The 22,227-nt window shown below is 32.9% G+C and overlaps 1 protein-coding gene across 3 annotated transcripts in view; it reads left to right on the top strand.

Moving 5' to 3' along the window:
* Positions 1-22,227, top strand: part of LOC145673133 (uncharacterized) — a 175,633-nt gene that overhangs the window by 130,680 nt on the left and 22,726 nt on the right. For all 3 annotated transcript variants that reach the window (XM_081742540.1, XM_081742542.1, XM_081742539.1), the window contains 2 exons: positions 10,667-10,925; positions 21,056-21,242. In XM_081742540.1, coding sequence (XP_081598666.1) covers positions 10,679-10,925; positions 21,056-21,242 — 434 coding nt within the window. In that variant the 5' untranslated portion in view covers positions 10,667-10,678. The remainder of the gene's footprint in view (positions 1-10,666; positions 10,926-21,055; positions 21,243-22,227) is intronic.

The raw sequence follows: 22,227 nt of genomic DNA, 5'->3' as shown, positions 1-22,227 counted from the left end.
GTGAGCCAGTGAGTATTTGTAACTGTTGTCCACCAGAACTTCGCGCCTATTTTTGTGATTTCAATTCTTTTTAAGGCCACTCGTACTTGGCTCTTTTACAGAAATGTTTTTGTTGGATATCACTTCTTTTTGTAGGCTAATTTCGAGGATAACATTTTCTTTGGTATTAAACTCAATAACTTGTAACTTGCGTCTTACTTTTCATGTACAAGGGAATTATATCAATATTTTGTAAAGAAAAAAATAATACTACTAATTGTAAAAAAAAAAATACCTGTGCCATACACAGTGTGTAGAAGTTTTTATACCCTTCAATATCCTTATAGAACATATTTAGTATTGTACACTACCAAGACTACTAATAAAAGTAATGCCATTTTTATAATTACTACTGCCCCTACTACTACTACAAGCATTCTATAATACTACTACAGGAAATAAAAACAACAACAAAAATAACAATTACTAGTACTATAAAAACTACTGCTACACTGGGCAATTGTTTTCAGAGGACTTGAGTTTTGAGGAGGAAAGAGATTATTAGTTTTGGGGGGGAGTGCGCCATCAGCTTTGGGGGGGATGGGCACCCCTGATTGCCAGTAGCATTATTTTATGACTTGAGCCACATATTTCAAACATTTCTCTTCCTCTTAAACAATTCATTTTAGATACGCAAACGATGCTCATGATGCTCTTTTTTTAAAGGTTTATGCGTAGATGACTCTCTATTGAGTCAGATTCTGTCTTTTTGTTTATTTTTTTATTCAGAATTTCTCGGTCTGTTTAACTGACACCCCTGATATATATGATTATTACTATACTGTATTGTTACTTCTATCTCATTAATATAAATAGATATTGAGTTGTATTTGCTTACATTTTTATTTTTGGACTAAAAAATAAGTAATAAAATGCAAGGACAAGAAATGGGAAAACTTAAGGTAAAAGGAAATAGTCGGTAAATGTTAATGAATAAAAACTCAGTATTTAAAAGAACACTGTCAAATATGACCAGGATCACACATAAATAAGAGCGGCACTCAAGAGTTAAAATTAATTCAGAAAGAATTACAATAAAAAAAACAGTTTTACGTACGACATATTTTTCTTAATGCTTATGAAGATAATGCCACACTGTCGGTAAAGGTGTTATTTCTTTTCTCCCTCTATTAAAAAAAAAAAAAAAACTTTTATCAACACTGTACTCAGACAACACCAGTAACACTTGAAAGGGGGTTTCATTTCGAGTAAAACAAGCTGCAATTTATGTTGCTTATGTAGTGTGAAACACAAATATATTAATTTCAAGCACTCACTGTCTGAAGAAACTTGAAAATACTAGCTCAATTAACCACAAATATATATATATTATTGAGCTGAAATAAAGGAAAAGATGGAACCTACACTTCCACTCAATCCATGTAATAAAAACTGCTTCTCGCTATCTATTATTTTCTATTTTACTGTGATGATCAGAGTCCAAACTAGAAATCGTAGATTTCCACAACTTCCGGCTTATTCTTGAAACATTGAACCTATACATATTGAAAAGCTATTCCTTGCTATGTGTTATTAGTTTCACTCTAAGGAGACCAAGAATGAAACAGGAAATGATATTAGATTTCTACTGGATATAAAACTGTTTCTAACTTTAACACCTTTTATTATTATTATTATTATTATTATTATTATTATTATTATTATTATTATTATTATTATTATTATTATTATTATTATTGCTATCAGTATTGGAACCGAAAATATTATTTTAACAAGTTCCAATTTGAATATAGGGACAAAGTCGAGTCGAAACTTATTCTTGGGACGTTGAATTGAAAAAGAAAGTTCCTCTCTATCTATTACCGTTATTGCTCTGTGAAGATCAATATTGAAACCCGAAAGGGTGATAAATTTCTACTATTTTTCGGTTTTAGTAGAAAATAAAAAAGTGGAAATGGAACCTATTCTTGGGACGCTGAATCGATTAAGAAAAGAAACGCTTTTTGCTATCTATTACCGTTTTACTTCTGTGGTGATCAACGTTGAAACCGGAAATACTTTATTATACTAGTTCCGATTTGAATATAGGATTGTGGAAGAGATGGAATCTATTTTTGGAATGCTTAATTGATTCCAAAAAAGACGTTTCGCGCTAGCTATTACCGTTTTTGTTCTGATACCTTTCGACGGACAGGCAGATGGGCGGACCTATGGACGGATATAGCTGTTCTATGAGATTTCCCCATATAAATAGAATAACCTGGAAAGTTAAAGTTGAATTTTATCAGATAAATTATCTTAACTAACTCCGATTGAATTGTACAGTTAATGGTAACATGTAATCTCGTAAACTATAAAGAATGTACTCTAATTTAGGACATGAAGCAGTTTCCTCCATTGAACATCATTTAATTCATATATCGAATATATAAAATTGGAGGTGACTATATTTGTGACTTAATAACTCTTGAAACACTCGACCGACCTCGATCGAATTTTCAACGTAGATGAGGTTCGGGTCTGGAATTCTTTTTATCATTTCCCTTTGACTGTGCAACTTAGGGAAGGGGGAAATATTTAAAGATGATCGAAAATGACCGATATTAGTATAGAATCCATAGTTTTCGGGGTCACTGAAATGAACAGCGACACTTCCAATGCTGCTTAAATTTAAATTCAGCTCCGCAATTTGGGGGAAGGGGGAGATACATCTATATAAAAATGATTGAAAATGACCGATATTAGTGCGGAATCTACAGTTTTCGGAGTCACTGAGACGAACAGTGACACTTTCGATGCCGTTTAAATCCAAATTCAGCCCTCATTGCCCTTGATACCAAAAATGAAACGCATTCTCCCCTTGCGAAGAACGGGCAATCTGCTAGTAATTGATATTAAAGATATTGCACGCGAAAAGAGTACTATTTTTTGGACGCAACTATTCTTCGTCTTACTAACTTACAGATCGTGGCCTTCCTGTTGTAAATAACTGGCAAACTATGATTCTCTCAAATTAAATAGAAGTTGTTAAATGTTGTATGTGCATAAAATTGCTCATTATCATAATTGGTTTTGTAATTTTATCACGCTAAGCAATATTTATGACAATGTTTATATGTATGATCAATTTACTTGTAAATATGCTTTCTTAGCTTCGATTTAATGGTAAATGAGCCCTCATAAAACTGATATTTAGTGTGTAAAGAGAACGAAAAAAATATTGAAAACTTCGATGCTATGCTCATTCAATCGGAAAGCATCATATCGACACTATAGAAAACTTTAATAGGTGTTGCAAATAACATTTTGCAGATAATGGCTTGCTTGAAGCATGCGATGACAAAGAAGATTCAGTATCGGCAAGAATAAAGAGAGGTGAAAAATAACCAATAAAATTCAAAATACAACACAGTAGTAGTTACTATCTGTATGTTCTAAGATCGTAAACTCGTCATCGTGCTTTTTATATTACGTTGTATTATGGAACTTGTGGTCAAAACCAAGAACTCTTCATTTGACTATCTATTCTTATAACGCAATTCAAAATTTTGCCTATCAAGAAATCTATCATTTTAATCTATTATCATCGCTCTATTTTCTTATCTGGATGACTGTAACTCACAACTTCTGAGTAGATCTCTCCGGACATGTAACTACTTTCTACGAAACACATAAGAGAGTTATGTTCTAGAGCGTTATGTTCTATCACAACTGGTTGCCAAGGACCTTTGATTGGAATGAAACTTGAATATCAAATGGAATGATCTCGATTCACAAGGTCTCTAATCATAGAACTTCGCGCTTCTGGCCCTTCGAAAATTTTAAACGGTAATGTATGTAATTTGATACATAATTAAAAGGATTATGATTAAACAAACAACTTCTGTAGGAAAAAAAAAGTTGATCGTGTGGGGCACTGTTTAGGAAATGACCACCATTTAACAATGAGTTTTCTCTTATTATACAAGAATTCATAATTAAATAGTAGCCATTTCGTAAACGACCCCCTCCCCAATCATACACAAAACTTTTTAATAATTGTTTGCTTTCTCATTACCCTTTCAATGATGCAGAAGATTTCATATCATTACTATTTAAAATTTTCAAGTTACCTTCCGGGGCCTCGTGATAGTGGGTCCTGTGGGTCAAGCAAAGCACTTCATTCGATGCGCTTTATGACGTTATTTCAATTATTTCAAATAGTTTTAAAACTTTATTGTTTCAATTTAATTGTTTGAATCTGGATAGTGATGACACTGAACATTAACGTGTTTTACTGTTTATTATTAGAACAAGTAAATAATTAGAGCTTATAATTAAACACGATTAAACCTACAGCGTATAGAGAACCAAAGGCTTAGATGCAAAAACTAATTGTTGTAGTTGCAAACAATAAGAAGTATAAAACAAAAACAAGAAAAATGGATCAAAAGATTGCGATCTTGGCCAAGAAATTTAGGAATGATCCAATAATTAGTTTTTGGTTCAGGGGCGACAAAATTTTAGAACGGCTCCTAAATCGAGTTTTCGCTTTTTTTTTTTTTTTTTTTTTTTTTTACGGAATAAGCACAATTATACTGAGTTAACTGATAGTTTGAGTTTGCCTACACTATATCTAGTTCTCCAGATATAAGGCGTCCAAGAAAAATTTTGATTGAATGAAATACAATGGACTTTTTTGGATCAGGGGCCACAAAATTTTTGAACGTCTCCTAAGTCAAGTTTTAGTATTTTTTACGGAATAAGCATATCATACTGACTTAAGTGGTAATTTGGGGGTTTGGCTACATCATACGTAGTTCTCCAGATATAAGGCGTTTTGGATCAGGGACCACAAAATTTTTGAACGGCTCCAAAGTGGTTTTCGTTTTTTTTTTTTTTTTTTTTTTACGGAATAAGCATATCATATTGAGTTTTTGGATCAGTGACCACAACATTTTTAAACGGCCCCTAAGTCAAGTTTTCGTATCTTTTTTACGGAATAAGCACAACATACTGAGTTAAGTGATAGTTTTGGTTTGGCTACACTATATGTAGTTCTCCAGATATAAGGCCTACATGAAAATGTTTTCCTGAAATATATTGGATCTTTTGATTCAAAAAGAATTATATTGTAATTAAATTACATACAAAGTGACAAAGGAAATTATATCTGTGATTAGTTCTCCTAACAAAACGTAATGCATAAAAAGCATATAAGTTAATTTTCATTGTTTAGATATTGTAAAACAACAAACAACTTGTGGACCACAATAGGATTTTGTCCTTTTTAAAAAAGAAAAGCATATCAGTTTGAGTAATACAAAAGTAAATTACTAAAAAAGTAAATTACATGGCTTTTAATGTTTTTTTCTTTTAAAAGAAACTTTTTGATGAGGTCAGTATACATGTCATGCTCAATTCAAACCAAAAGAATGTCGAGTTTTTCTTCGATGCCTTTACTGGGCAAGTAGGAGGAAAGCCATTCTAATCAAGTAAGGTGTAGGTATATGTATTTGAATGTACGTAGTATGTTCATAACATAAGCAATATGAGAACGAAAGAAAGAACTCTATTATAATGGAATGAAGAGGGGATTTGCTGAGCACATATAGACCTAAATGAGTTACGTGGTATTATTACGGTTTCTGAAAAAGTTGCTAAACCGGTTACTAGCTGTTTTGCAGAGCTATTTTTTTTTTTACAAAGAAATTCTTTTTGTGATTTTTTTGTCTCATTTTCCTTCATAATTGTTCATCGTTCAACTGGTTGTGTGTTTATATATTTAATAATTTTGAAAGTGCAAACTTGCAAAATGGTTGTGTAAATATTGCATAAAGTGACTGTTTTTCTAAAACTCCACACATAACTTGAATAGTTAATTCAAACACATGTTTTTTTCTTTAATTTTCCAAACAACCAATGAGGTAGTAGGAAAGATGAGTAAACTTCCTCCAGGATGAATAAGATTTGCTCATGAAGTATTTTTGCCTTCCCCATAATGATACTAACCGACTTGGCTCCCATACCTTATAACGGTCTAGCCCAGTGACCACGCAGACACATCACGCCTATTACTCCACCCAGGAGCATACATGCGTGATACATATCCTTAAGTATGTCCTTATATAATATCTATGCACAAAATAATTTGCAATAGTTATATTTTTATCGTTAGTATTTTGTCAACTAACACTGTTTCTAATCAATTAAAGAATATTTATCAAACTACCTCGTAAATTTCCAGCTTAGAATGAATAGTTTAGCTTCAAACGTGATTAAAAAGAAAGAAACAAAGAAGAAATTAGGCAGTTGTACCACAATTGTAGTGTAAATAACAATAAATATTAATTTTTACTCCTTTAATTTCGGGAACCTGTAACTTGCCCTATTTTATAGAATTCATTAAATAAAAATTTCACACATTGATGTTATTTAGTGCATCATATGTAAAATTCTATACATTTACTTTCACATAAATTTTGTAATGAAATTTCTACTTTTACGTGCCATGATTATGCCCTGTAAGTTAAAAAGAGACCGATGATTTTCGAAAGTGAATAAATATGAAAGACTTGGTATGGTGGAATCAAAATATGGGAGGAGACAGGATAGCTCCGAAAAAAATATAGACACAATGTTGTCCGTCATAAACGAACATGGATCCCTCGCACTAGAGGTGAATCTTCTACCACTGACCTACCATGCCCCCATCATAAATTTTGTTAGGCAATATGTGGCATCATATAGCATTATATATACTGACTAGACTTGCGGTAAGGGAAAAAAGATGATGTTGGGAATCAATACACTAATTATGCGTCATCGGCTGACATGTGCGGTACGCGCCATAGGACTGGCTAAAGTCACTTTTTTTTTTTTTAGTTTCCACTAGTTACAGGGCATTGAAATAATGACGAAATTAGTTAAAAGATAGAAAAAAGTACTAAATTATCTTTTCCTACAGCCCAAGAAGGACTATGGCCGGACAGATTACTCTCGTCCAACTGGGTGATGGGTGCTGAGTGCATTGGCTCCCAGTCATCATTATTTCTATCTTTCTGGACGAAGTTCTATACTTCTTATTCCAGGTAGCTCCCGAGTTGCTTTTGATATTGAATCAAATTCAGGGGGAAGGGGAATTAGTACTTCCACTGAGTAAAACCAAGGATTATTCATACCGAAGTCGCGCACCTAACAATTCGGCTCACCAGGAGCTCAGTAGTATTTTTTTAAACTTAAACATCCAATTTCTTTATTTTATTTATTTATTTATTTATTTATTTATTGATGCTTTCTACTCGTACCCACAGATGGTAAATTTTGATGCGTATGCTAGCGGGGAAAATCTCAAAAAGATTAATACTATTACATAATAAATAAATTATTACTTAATAGTGCATACATTTTTTTATTAACATGAAACAGAATGGATAATTAAAATAATATTTTAGTGCAAATATTTGGTACGCGGAAGTAGGGATGCGCATGAGACAAGATTTGAGGCCGTCTCATCTGGAAAATGTTCTGTAAAAGCAATGTCTCGACTCGAAAAATGTATATTTCTCTATTAGAAGAGCTTTGTCTCGACTCTTCTCGTGCCCATCCCTACGCGGAAGGTGAGAGAATAGTCAAAGCATCCAAAAATAAAAATAACCTGAGGCCAAGGTTGTGTGAACTGAAAAATAAACTTTCCCACAACAAGCTATAATATAATATCTAGCTAACCTCGATATGTGTATTTGTAATCTGATTTATTGTTTGCAAGAAAAGTTAAAAACAAAAATCTGGTGATGTTCTGGTGGACAAATATAAACAAAACAAAACAAACAATAAATTTTCCAAAACTAAACAAAAAAAACTTTATATTTGTATACATAACAATAATGTTTATAAAAAAATATTATTTGGACTGTTTAAAATTCAAAAATAAAGTGTCAACGAGTTGTAACAAACAAGGACGATGTTGCGTATAAAAAGTAAAACTTTTAAAGCAAATTTATCATTTAACAATCATTTATTTGGAATTAATAATTTATTTGGCTTTTACCATTTTGGATTCACTTCGTTTCGTTCAGAGCTTTAACATGAAGTTTTTGAGTAGCTGTCGTTAAGACATTAAGTACAAACTTAAAAAAAAAAAGTATAACTAATGTATGGTATTGTAGAACAAGTTAAATTACCAATTAGCAATTCTGGTAATAGGTAGTGTTAAATTACCTATTACCTATTACTTGTAGTTATTGTATGTTTCTTTGTTTTAGTGATATATTTGTACATTTAACTTTTAAGCAATTGTTTTTTTTTTTATTTTGAATATTAATTAATTACACTATACATTTTTCTTATTATTTTTATTTAATCCCTTATTTTACTATCTGTCACATTTTAATAAAATGTCATAAATCATTTGGGTAATTGTCTCCATATGACAGGTAATACACTATAATCCCGCTCTACTACCCATTCCATTTTTATAGTTTACTAATACACTTTACCTATTACACTGTTTTAAATCAATTTTATTTATTTTTTGTATATGTTATGGCTCCCCGGCGGATTTTTATATATGTTTATTCAGGAGACTATAACAAAATTACTGAAATTAATGTAGGATTAAAGATAGAGCTTCTGAGAAGTACTTTTTTTTAAACATTACTTACAATACTTGTTTTTTTTTGTTTATCTATTTACTAAAAAGTAACAATTAAAAAAAATGACGTTCTTGTTCGCCTTCAAAATGCTCCAAAATTGATATTTTGGAGCATTTACATACGAGTATAAATTTAAATCTGGAATATATATATAAAAAAGCACCAACATAAATCTACAGAGGTGCAGTTCGCAATAGATCTTTGTCGTACAAGTCTAATCGTGATTTACTGCAACAAGAACAAATTACAAACACACAGAAACATAAATAAAAAATAATTTGCATTAAACAATACTGATAAGTACCTTAATAAATTTAGTATACAGGTGCGACTCTTAATATCACCTTATCTTTATTGAATTTTCTTTTTTCTTAATTTGGTGAAGCATGTGTGTGTACAACTGACTTTTGCTTTGCAATAAGCAGAAGATGAGTGGGAAAAATATCCGAAATACTTCCCGTGCAATGTACATAACTATGAACATAGACGTGGACAAATTTTAAATGTTCCATCCATCACTATCTACTCTTTCCTTTCACTTTACAGAAATTGCCTTTCACTTTACGATGTGCTGATATGCCAACCATCTTGACTTCCTCAATAATTTATGAAATAATTTGTTTGTTACTTACAATTTATATATGTGATTACAATATTATGATGAAGTCAATTTCTCAACATGTAATACAAATATCGGCGTACTTCTGGTGCAAGTACAACTTTTCCATAAACTTATGTGAAAAATAAAATGTCACATTCTGCAAAACAGGAACACATGCATTGGGTTATTTTTCTGTTCTTCGAAAACATGGCAACGCTGAGCATGAAACCCCAGTTTGAACCCCTTTCTGTGAAACAAAACACGAGTTTTCGTACAGTTTACTTTTCTGAAGTATGAGTAACTTCTCCTGAAAACTTATTGATGAATGTTCTCAAATGTTATGAGAATGTTTGAAGGTAATATCTCTAAGATCACTGGTCATGATTGTATGTCTTGGCTTCTTTACTTTTTAAATTTATTCCAACAACAGTTTAATCTAGGAAAAATCAAGAAAGTTGTATTACTCGTAAAATAAAACAATGTATTATATACATAAATGTATTACGTACACAAATAAACAATTTATAAGAAACTAGTATATATTCAATGTCTGTGTCCGACTTATATATGATTTAAAACGCTCGAAGTATCTCACACTTTTGCAGTAATGAGCTAAAATGACTAGATACAGTATGACGTTGCATATAGACTACTATGGATTTAAGTTAAGTAAAATCTTCGTGTCGCATATATATCTCAGTTACCTGTGTGACCATTTTCAATTTTTAATTGACTTGCTTTCCCGTAACACACCTTTCTTACATATAAACCCCTTAAAAATTTATCTGTGCTTTTGTAATAATAATAATAATAATAATAATAATAATAATAATAATAATAATAATAATAATAATAATAATAATAATAATAATAATAATAATAATAATAACTCCAAGTTTTTTTCCTTGGAAATGGAAAAATCTTTCACTGAAAAGAGCTTAACGAAATTACTGACAAAGTAGTTGATTGAAATTAGCAATGTAATTTCAGAATAGTAATTATGTAGTATAAAGCATAAATAAGGATCCGGGTTCTTTCAGTGACAGTTCTTCAAACGAAATCAGCTCAAAAGAAGTGAGTAGATTAATTCCTTATTTGTTAGAACCGCTTCTTTTTGAATAAATTTACTCTAATTTTCAATAAAACTATACATAATTAAAAATTTAAACTCAATCCTTAGAATCAGTCTTTAGGAAACTCTTTTGTTGTCACCTGAAAGTAAAAATTACGAAAAAGCATGCAAATTTGCAATAATTTGCATAAAACACAAAACTATTGATATTTGTAAATTTCTTGAGCTAATGGTACCGCAATGAAAGCTCCATCACATACCAAACACCACTCGGGTGCCTATGAGAAGATCATGATCGCTATATTAGATTAGATTAGGATGCTAGAAACCTGACTTAATTGTTTTAATTTGTGTTTGCAGGTTGGCAGGCTGATGGACCTTCAGATGTACGCAGTATGGCTGTTGACTGGAATAGTCGCCGCTATGGTGGGTCGAGGAGAAAGCGCAAACGACCGCCCTCACTCCCGACAGAAGAGGCTTCTGTGGCTTGCTCCAGATGGACGACTGGCTCTACCTCCAGGCACAGCTCTCGTCATCACGCCTTCGCTCTCGCTTCCGTTTGTCAGGTATCCACCGGACGGATTCCTCTCCAATATGTCCATCAGTCTTCCATTTACAAGTAAGTTTATATCTTATCTTATCTTATCTTAACTATATATAAAAATACATGAGCTGACATAAATCACTGAGCACTTTCTGTAGGACTACAATGATTAAATTCGGCATGATTGTAGCTTTCCGGAACTAACCCACAGGAAAATTGCCAAAAGTGAATATTTTTAATTTTTAGGAGGTCTAAAGAGAGGATGAAGAATTTCCCCATGTTATTTAAATGGGTCTTTTTTTGGACTTATAATATATTTTAGATACTTAAAACTGGAATAAAAACTTGAAATTGGGTATGCTTGTACGATTTCGTTAGCACTGCCTAAGTAAATCAGTAAAAATAAAAAAATCCAACTTTAGACTTGTTTTATAGGAAACTGAAAAATCTTTCCCATGTTATTTATATGGAACACCTTTTACAGCCCCAAATTATTGAGCATTTCCTGTAGAGCTACAATGGTTAAATTTGGCATGATTGTAGCTTTAAGGGACAAACCCACAGGAAAATTGCCAAAAGTGAATATTTTTAACTTATAGCGGATCTAAACAGAGGATGAAGAACTTCCCAATGTTATTTAAATGGGCCTTTTTTTGGACCTATAACCTCATGTTTTAGATACTTAGAATTGGAATAAAAACTTGAAATTCGGTATGCTTGTACGTTTTCGTTAGCGTTACCTAAGTGAATCATCAGAAATGAAAATTTCCAACCGTAGAGTGGTTTTATGGGGAACTGAAAAATCTTTCCCATGTTATTTATATGGGAGGTCTTCTACACCCCAAAATGTTTAGGCACTTCTGTCAGGATTAGAATGATGAAATTTGACATGATTGTAGCCTTTCAGGACTAACCGACAGGAAAATTACCAAAACTTAATATTTTTTATTTTTAAGGGGTCTAAAGGGGGATGAAGTAATTCCCATGCTATTTAAATGGGCGTTTTCTTGGGATACAAAATCTTATCTTTAAAATAGTTGAAATAGGAAAAGAAACGATAGAATTGTGGGTTCAAGAGGTGCGAGGCGTAGGCCGAGCAACAACAGTGTGTGGGGGCGAAGCCTCCGGATGGGTAGATTCAGGAAATAAGAGCAAGTTCACGAAATTCAGTGTTGATGCAAAGGCCTATAGATAAAAATGCGAGGCCGTGGCTCTGTGGGCGGAGCCCCAGCTAGCCAAAGGCTAGTATACTATATAAAAACCTTTCCGTTGTGCAGTGGCAGACTAGATTGAAATTACTATCTAACCTAAAGTAATCTCCCTTACGCCTTATGCTAGTTAGACATGATAATATATATTCATTTCTATGTTGTATCTATTTGTTCTTGTATGATATTTTGAAATGTCAAGTTGGATGTAATATTTACAGATCTTATACCGTATATAGCCAAATATTAAAATAATAGTTTTCATTACTGCTTCTTAATATGTCTTAATCTGATTGTTCAGATAGATAACTTCCTTTCCCTTGCTTGTACTTGTCTATTGAATTTGTTTTTATTTATGTTACAACAATGATAATATTTTTCTTGTTCTGATCACACCAATATTACATCTAGTGAGATTAAGTTTTGGTACGAGTCAGCCACCATTCGGATAATTCTGTTAGTGAGTTGATTGATTAGGGGGATGAACGAGATGAGAGGGTATTTTAACCCAAAAAATGGTACTACTGAAGATATTAGTACTACTGCACATCTATTTTTAGTTGTTTTCTTTGAAGGAATATTGAGTACAAATATGTAGAACATTGCATCAAATGATATGCATCCCAAAATTGCAATGTACACGTTCAATCTTTAGTTGAATTTTTGAAACAATATGTGATGGGAAAATATGATCATGTCTAAAAAAGACCTTAGGGAAAATGTAGGTTCAACGCCGCGAAAACAAAACCCACAGCATTGGATCATATCCTGCGGTAATCCAATTTACTCGATATTGTTTTACCCATCTTCCTCAGATCTTAGCTTTTATTATATCCTGTGGTACTCTAATTCAGTCAGGATTGTTTTACACAACTTCCTCAGATCTTGGCTGCTTACATTCCCACATTCCTATTTCGGTCTTACAATCAAAGGATTTTTTCATACTGACTATCCAGGTAGCACTGTGATTCCGCACTATATATCATGCGACTCATGTGACCCATCTACTTTAGGTATCTCGATTTAATTAATTATAATGTATTTAAATATATATATATATATATATATATATATATATATATATATACATACATATAATGGAGTTCCACGTTAATGAACTTCTCAATTTTTCTGTTTGTTCGTCTAATTTTGCTGCCTGTACTTTACTCAAGATTTGATTCTCGAACATCTTCAGCCCTTGGCCATCTTTGTGAAAAAGGTCCAGCTCTCACAATCATATACTGTGATAGAATCATCCTATTTTTTTTTTTATTTAATTTTACGATAGTATCTCACGATTAATCTACTTTTTGTTTGCTCTTTTGACTTTGTTCTTATTTATTAAAGATTATTTTGAGCCATTTACATTTTGTTTACTCCTATACTTTATCATTATTTGTTATAATATTTCCGTTTGTTTCATGAGTACGTTTTCAACTTTATTTTCTCTCTTTTACATTCACCTCTAGACAGATTTCTTTGCACGATATCAAAAAGATATTAGTGTTTACTTCAGTGGTCGAATTAAAAATAAATTACTACCGGTATGTTGGTATGTATAGATCTGAGCTAGGTATGCTTTTCGAGAAATTGCTAATATATATATATATATATATATATATATATATATATATATATATATATATATATATATATATATATATATCCTTTTCCACTGCCCATCATTTATTGAAATGAACGCTATCGCATACAAATACTTTTTTTTTAATTATTATTATTTAGGACTCGAGGGAAGATTGGGGAAAATCATATCTTCTGGAGGTGCAAAAAGTGTGCAAAATAACAGAAACTCTTTAAGTTAGAGAATCCATACTTGTAACACACATATACATATATAATTAAATATTGTGGACCCAGTTCGTTTAATATTACTTTAGTAAGCACCAAAACCTACTACGATAATTTTCAATAAACTATTTTTATTCCCTTTAAATTTTGTATTTCCTTAATATTTATCATTCATTTCGCAGAAATTAAAAATCCATTTCAATCAACTATGGCTTCCTCACGTATTATATCTTTAACTCATAAAGAAAACAAGTTTAAACAAGTCTGGTCACAAGCTTTGTTATCATAAGGTACCGGACTATTGTCCTAGTTGTTCTATAACATAAACGTTGTCGCTGCACACTACTCGACTGAGTTACAGTTTGCACACTGTTCAGTCTGTGCCGAGAACAGGCACTTCTGCTAGCAGGGACGTGTACAGACATTTATTTTGGGGAGAAGGAGGGGGTCAAATCTAATATGAGGATACATTATATTAAAAATTTGTAAAATTGTCCCTAAAATTATACTAAATTCACAGAAAAGATTTCGGAGGAAACATGGCCCACTTCCTGCGTACATCCCTGTCTTCTAGTTAGAAATACAGCGTAATTCAAAATGATATGAACTATAAGGAAACGTTCTATAAGTGATAATACTATATCAACAATGAAATCTCTATGGAAATACTTTCAATATTATCCTCAAGTTTTGTTTGGAATGAGCGTAGTAGTTTAAAATTTATCCGCTAGGTGGCAAAGTGATTAGTTCCAAGATGGCTGCCTGTGATGCAGAGAGATCATTTTGCGTTTTAGTTTCACGTTTGTCGGTCTATTATTAGTGTTCAACGCGAGTTCCGCACAAAATTTCATAAAGATCCACCATCAAAGAACTCCATACGTAAGTGGTATGACAAATTCAACAGCATTTGTAAAGAAAAATCGCCCGGTAGGCAGTCCACTTCTGAGGCAGATGTCGAAAGGGTTCGAACCAATTTTACAAAAGTTAACAAGGAGACTTAGCAAAGAGCTTCAAATGCCTCAAACTCAAGAGTGGAGAGTTTGGCGTGTAGTGCGTGTATCCGTATCGAGTGCAGTTGTTACAACACTTAACACCTAATGATCACACGTGTCGCAAGACTTTTTGTGAGTCATTTCAAGAATTGTGTAGTGTTGTTGATGATTTTTGGGCAAACTTTGTTTCAGTGATGAGGCTACGTTCCATGTGACAGGAAGAGTGAATACACAAAATGTTCGCATTTGGGGAACTGAGAAGCCTCACCAAATCTGTAAAATTGTGCGTGATTCACCGAAGACGAATGTGTTTTGTGCAATTTCATCTTCAAAAGTTTATGATCCGTACTTCTTTGACGAAGGAACTGTGACTGGACAAACATTTCTACAAATGCTTACTACGTGTTTTATGCCACAGCTCGAACATGACAGTGCAAACTTCATCTATCAATTGGATGGAGCTCCATGTCACTTTCATCGCAATGTCAGAAATTTCCTCAACAACAGACTGCCACACTGCTGGATTGGGCGGTCAGATAAAAATGATCATCAGCTTCTACGTTGGCCACCAAGATCACCGGACTTAATCCCCTGCGATTTTTTTCTGTAGGGACATCTAAAAGACATTGTCTACAAACCCCCTCTACCACAAGATGTGAATGAACTAAAAGAGCGCATCACTGCTGCAGTGCAAACTGTTGATGCAAACATGTTGAAACGTGTCTGGGCGGATTGGAATACCGCATAGACATATGCAGGGTAACAAAGGGGACCCACATAGAACATTTGTGATGTACTATTTTCATTTTTTTATCACAAAAACTTGGAGAGTTTTAGCATTTAACTGTAAGATTTGAAGCTATTTGGATGATCAATAAAAAAGTTATAAGGAGTTGTAATCGTTCACATCATTTTGAATCACGCTGTAATAAGAGGACATATGTCCCAGCATTTTAAAAATTTTCCGTTTCAAGTAGGATTTCTTTCTTCACATTGAAAGTGACGGTGCTTGTGATAATCTCCTGGAGAGACGGGTGAACAGTTTGACATGAATTTTGGAACATAATACCTACCTCGAGCTGGGACTTTTATGTCTCTTTGATTAAAAGACGCATTCAAAGAAATAGCGGAATTCAACATCTATAACTAAAACAGAGTATTTTATTAGTTTTATTATCAAACTTTAATTGAAATCCGTATATAAAGGAGGGTGTGCAAGTCTTTTGGTTCCCGAGTTATGATCCATCGAAGTTAGGGTTTGAACTTAATCTAATTTTCGCCAAAGAACAAAAAACCTGAAATTGCTATTTAGAACAAAAGTACATGGAACAATTGAGGCAGAAGAATGTAATGATTGTTGTAAATGCAGTATGTACGTGTAATAAATGTATGCTTTAAAAAATCAGTTACGCAATAAACTTCCAATTTTTTTTTTTTTTTTAAGGGATTAGAAATTTACCACAGGCGTGCCCACAAGGAGGTTGAATTAATTTGAGTTTAACTCTCCTTTTCAGCGCCGAGGTTATATAAAAGAGAGCTTGTTATTTAAAGTAGCATTCGAACTACTATTTGGATTTGTATCCGCGGAAACCACGCATTAGCCACTTAGCCACGAAGGGTGGGATGAACTCACTATAAATTACAGCGCGAAGGACTGTAAGTTTATTAGGTTAAATTTTCAAAACACGGTTATGCCTAGCACATAACGTAGGCGATGAATGGTCACCACACCAAACCATCTCTCTAAACGAAGTAGTTTAGTTTTGGTGTGATAATGGGATCCACAAACGAATATCTTCTTCTATACAGTGGAATATACACTAATGTAGTATTTAATCTACAGTAATCAATCATAGACAAATTTGTGGCAGACAAATGTTCTGTTCTGTCCATAGATTGATGATTACTAATCATGCAAAAACTAGATACATCAATAACGAAATAAACAAATGATTACATATATAATTTGATGTAATCATCAAAGAAACAGGAAGCAAACATTACTTGTGTACCCGAAGTCAATATTTACAAACTACTAACCTGTAATGTATCTTTACGCGGAGGAGAAGTATGTCATATTAGATATACAACTAATGGGAGTTGTGAAATTTAATGTACGGCCTATTTTTATATATAAAAATAAAATTCATTTACCTATTGTAATTCAAGTATCATAACTTATGAATCCAAGTTTATTGGGGCATATTCCAATTTGTTAAAATCCAGTAGGTGTGATTTTATTATTATTTTATTTATTTACACACAGAGTTACACAGAGAATAAAATGGTAATAACACGAGAGGATAAAAATCTTTTAGTTGTACAATTTAAATTGGAAACGTGTCAATTTATGGCCGGTAATCTCCGGAATTCTAGAAGATCTTTTTTTTCAGGTCTTGAGAGGAATGATTTCCTTAATACTTAATCCTATAGAGGTTCAATGTTAACAATTATGTAATATATATATATATATATATATATATATATATATATATATATATATATATATATATATATATATATATATATATATATATATTACACTTCCAGGAAATATACGTGGCGTCCCCCACTTTCTAAAAAAAATACAATAGGCAAAGTTAGGCACGGGGGACGGTGTGACATCATGCGTCCCCCTAACTTTTCAGATCCACTTTTACCTCTGTATATATACAGTATATACACTAGCAAACACACATTTATAATCATTTACCTTTCTCTTTAAGTTACGATAATTGTTTAGCATCCTGCCAATCTATGTCCAGTGACCTTCGGAAATCCAGGATACTCATTTCAAGGCCTTCGGAGAGATTATCATTTTAATATATTTACATAGTCCTCTTTACATTTCTGTTTTTACTAACATAGCGTATAAATGTACAGAATTCATCACATAAATCTTTCTTATACATATAAATAATAAAAATGGTAGGTGCTTCTGCGCAGAAGCTTTCGCTTTAAATTATATTTAGCCTAATTTTCCTAATTAAATAATCAGAGTGATTGGCAATATGCACGTTAGAGTGATTTTTTAGTCAAATATTATCTGAAAATATTATGCTTTTTATCTTATCACTTCTTACTTCTATTAACTAATTAGTTATTTATTTTTAAAATCTATACGTACGGTATTTCTTTCTTTCATAATTTTGTTTGGAGTATTATTAGAAAGTTTTGAACTGAAGAAATTAAGTTTGGTTTTGTGATATTCGTTTATGCACTCTTATTGTTTCACAAGTTTTGAGTTATTTTTCTGATTCCATGTTTTTTCCACAACGATGAGGGATAAATTTCGAGTTAAAGGGTATCGAGGGTGCCACTATTCACTCAGAAACTTCGAACATTATGGATTGGACACTGATATTGCTTTTTTTTATTGTTTTGTCATACAATCCCATTCGACCACCCCAATCCTTTCTCACCTTAAAATAGATATTTAAAAAAAAAAATCATTTGAAATGGCTTTTCTTATTTTTAATGAAGAGTTTACATAACATGTCTTCTCTTTCTAATTTAATGGAATTGTTAAATACTGTATTTTTGGTATGACTTTCGAGTCCCCTCTACCTCTCTTAGGATACGCCTTAGGTCAGTGTTAAGTTAGGTACCAAAATTCATCAATATCTGTTCAGTGGCCTAGGAAGAATTAGCGGACAACATCGTTACACCCATATTTTATTTACGTATAAGATTATCCTTCACACTTATTAATGTTTATAATCTTCTTAATGTGAAACGAAGCAAAACTGAAACTTAAATTTGGTATTATATCTGTGTTTGACAGCATATCCTTGGAGATAAAATGAGATTTTTTCATGGTTATTCAAATTCTTCTTTATTAAATGTCAGAATAATACATTCATTAGAGGAATTACCAGCTCTAGTGTTATATTGTTTCTATGAATAGAAGTTTCATAGACATGAGGCCTGTAACTATTTTACAGAGGTAAGACACAACTGATTTTTAAGGTGATGGAATGACCTTTGCAACGGTGTGCAGCATATGGCAGTGTTATCTTTGGAAGGCAAGCTATTGACGGAAATTTGAGAAAGTTAAGGTTATTTAAAGAAATTGGATGGCAATACTGATTCCAAATATTCCTCAAAAACTTGTCTTCCAAAGATACAACTGTCACATATTGCATATCGTTGGAGAGGTCATTCCATTGCCTTTCAAACCCGCTATGTGGCACCTCTGTAGAATAACTACAGGGTGAACAATATGTAATGTAATGTAAAAAATTGTTCACAACCTGTAGCTCTCAAACCGTTGAGATTAGGACCTACGTTCAAATGAACTTTTTTGCTTAGAATCACTCAAACTACTATTTCCCAAAATATTGCCCCTTCCTCCTGGGGCACCCTATATATATCATCTTCAAAAACGATCATCTTGATGGGTCTTTGTAATGCTGAACTGCTCCTCAGCGTTGTCCACATATTACGTAACGCGGCAAATGGGGGAGGGAATTCAGCCTTGCGTTACAAAGTGTGACAAGGGGACAGGAGGGGGTTTACGTCCTCGTTACGTAACGCATGTTTTCTTATATAATTTTTATTTTTATTCTCAGATTTATATGCAATCTTTTAAAAAATAATTTTATTCAGTTCTTTTCTTTTTATAAATGAATAAATATTTCTGTTTTGGAAAATTGCGAACATGTAGGCTGTATAAACTGAATAATGCAGAAGGGACTCGAAGACGCTACTAGACACCAGCATGACTGGTGACGAGCACTTCGTGCATTATAATACAGTAAAACACTATTTTGTGGCTATCACAATATTGCATTTACGGCACACGCTTTTCTGGAGTTAGTTGTTAGTGCTCGTAACCAATGCTTGAAAATGCTCTCGCGTTCGCACTCGTATCGTTTATTTCTGAGAATATTATTTAAAACTTTAGATTTGAATCATTATCCTACTCTATTCTTCTAAAGGGTTTCGCATGTGAAACAAAAAAAAAAAAAAAACTTTTTCGTGAAATAGTATTTTCCGCGACGGAACGATCCACGATTTGGAGGAAGATAAGATATTAAAAACCTAATTCGTGAGATATTAATTTCGTACTTTTTTTTTTACTTTTGGATTTGAATATTTCTGGTGAAATAGAATTTATTCGGGTTCTGACACTGATTTAGGACAAGAAGAATTTAAAGAGGGGTAAACTGAAGTCCAAAGTCCAAAGATGATGCTCGGAAGCTTGCTCTTAAAATTTTTCACGGTCCTTCGCATGTGCAGGGAATTTATTTGTATTCTCCAAACACAGGAAGCATCCTGGATCCCTGAAAATGAGATCAATGTCAGTTATTTAGATCCTGTTTCAGCTGCATTTTCCAGCAGTATTTTCTCCTTGTCAACCACCGGTGACCTAAAATGGATGGGTGTGATCTCTTCGGGAAAACGACAGTATGCAATTTCGAAGAACTAAAACTGGTTAATTTATCAACCTTATGAGATTAAAATATTATTACGGTATTACCATTTTCTAATACTTTGATTTGTTCGTGAAAAACACAACAAATGTATTCAGAATACAAGCATTTTTAAATAAAAAGTTCTACCATTAAGAATAGTTTTTTGCTGTAATAACCCGCAAAATAAGCAAATTTGGTGAAAAAACAAAAATCAAAAAGTGCTACGTAACAAGGAGGGGAGGGGTTCCGCCTTGCGTTACGAAGTGTGACAAAGGGGAGGGAGGGGGTAAAATTGGCAAAAAAAAAAAAAAAGCGTTACGTAATATGTGGACGGCCCCTCACTTATAATATTGTTCAAATATTAAAAAAGAATAGCTCTGTGTACTCGATTAACTTCTATTTAATATCATTTACGATCGGACATTTTTCCAGAAAATTTTGTCCGCGTTGTAAGGGAGAAAAATAAAATATATGGGGGTTGCACTGAGACTATTTTGTTATACATGCTTGCCGAAGGGACGATATAGACAATCGTTCTCTTGATACCATATGGCAAAGAACGTGCCTTGCGCAAGAGGGACATATAATAGCAACAAACACTGTTTATTATCATCAAAGACTTAACAAGAATGCTTTAAGAAATTTATCGATTAGTAGGTATATAATTACATTGTTAGTAGTTTTAGATAACAAATACTGCATTTTTATTTGCAAACACAATATTGGTATCTATAGCAATTGCATTAGTTGTTATTAATTAATTCCTTTTACATTTTCAGTCGAATTCGACAAACTTGGACTGACGGACAATTCAAACCCTTTTGGACTTCTTCCTCCGTTATTTGCCCGAAGTCTAGGACGAATGTCAGGACTCCTTATGTCACAATATGTAGCCAATATGTTAAACAGAAACAAACGGAAAGGAAGATCTGTGGTTCCACCACACAATTTCCACGGAGGTGAAAGGTAAAGGAAGTTTATTCTTCAGATGTGTTCGTAGTTCTTGTAAAATGTAGATATTTTTTTTGTAAGTTGTAAAACAAAACCTTAAATTAAAATTGGTAAAAAAAAAGTAGCTATCTACCATTACCTAAAACTATTGTGGAATGGAATGGTAAGGATTTTGGACCTTGTTTCTTTCAGAATTATGAAATTCATCATAGATTATGACGCCAATCGAGGTTCACAATAGATACGTTTATGGTAGACTTCCGCCAGAAGCGGATTAAGGGTGAAGCCAGTGGAGCCCAGACTCAGAGGGGCCCCAAAATCCCTCTCTTTAATACTAAAATATAGTAATCAACTTATTGTACTATAGGCTTCAGACCCATGCTAATTTTTTTTCCGCTCGCTACGCTCGCGGTCTTGCTAGAGTTGTCTTCTTCCGCTTGCGTCTTCACGATACGTATTTTGTGACGAAGTGAGCTATTTTGTGCCTCTATTACAAACCAAATTATTATCTTGTGACAATTCCTCTAAAATATCTCTGTCATTACTTAGAGCAAACCTAGGAGATCTTCCAAATCTTTACTCTATTAGTGCTTTTACAAGGACTGATAACCATTTGGCTTGTATTTGGCATTTATGTGTCACACTGCAGTATATGAGCATTTAACTGTTAATAATGAATGCAATTAAACGAATTATTGTAAATTTGGAGCACATTAAAGTTTTACAGCATAAATCTCGGTGTTTCGATAAGCCTATGAGGTTGTGGAAGGCAGAAAAAGAGAAAGAAAGAAAAGAAAGAAAGAAAAATATGAGCTGGAATTATTCGTAACATAGGGCTCCCTTGAACTCGGCTCCAGGGCCCCAAAAGCCTTAATCCGCCCCTGACTTCCGCAATGACAATGGTATATTTTTGGCTGTAAATACATTATCTATAACTTTAACGTCCCATTTTAAACTAACCTAAATCAATCTCACACTCACGGCATTTTGACATCACTTC

The sequence above is a fragment of the Thermobia domestica genome, chromosome 16 (genome assembly GCF_964235325.1).
Source record: "Thermobia domestica chromosome 16, izTheDome1.hap1.1, whole genome shotgun sequence".
NCBI classification, from domain to species: Eukaryota; Metazoa; Arthropoda; class Insecta; order Zygentoma; family Lepismatidae; genus Thermobia; species Thermobia domestica.
This window is presented reverse-complemented; position numbering and strand designations above follow the sequence as displayed.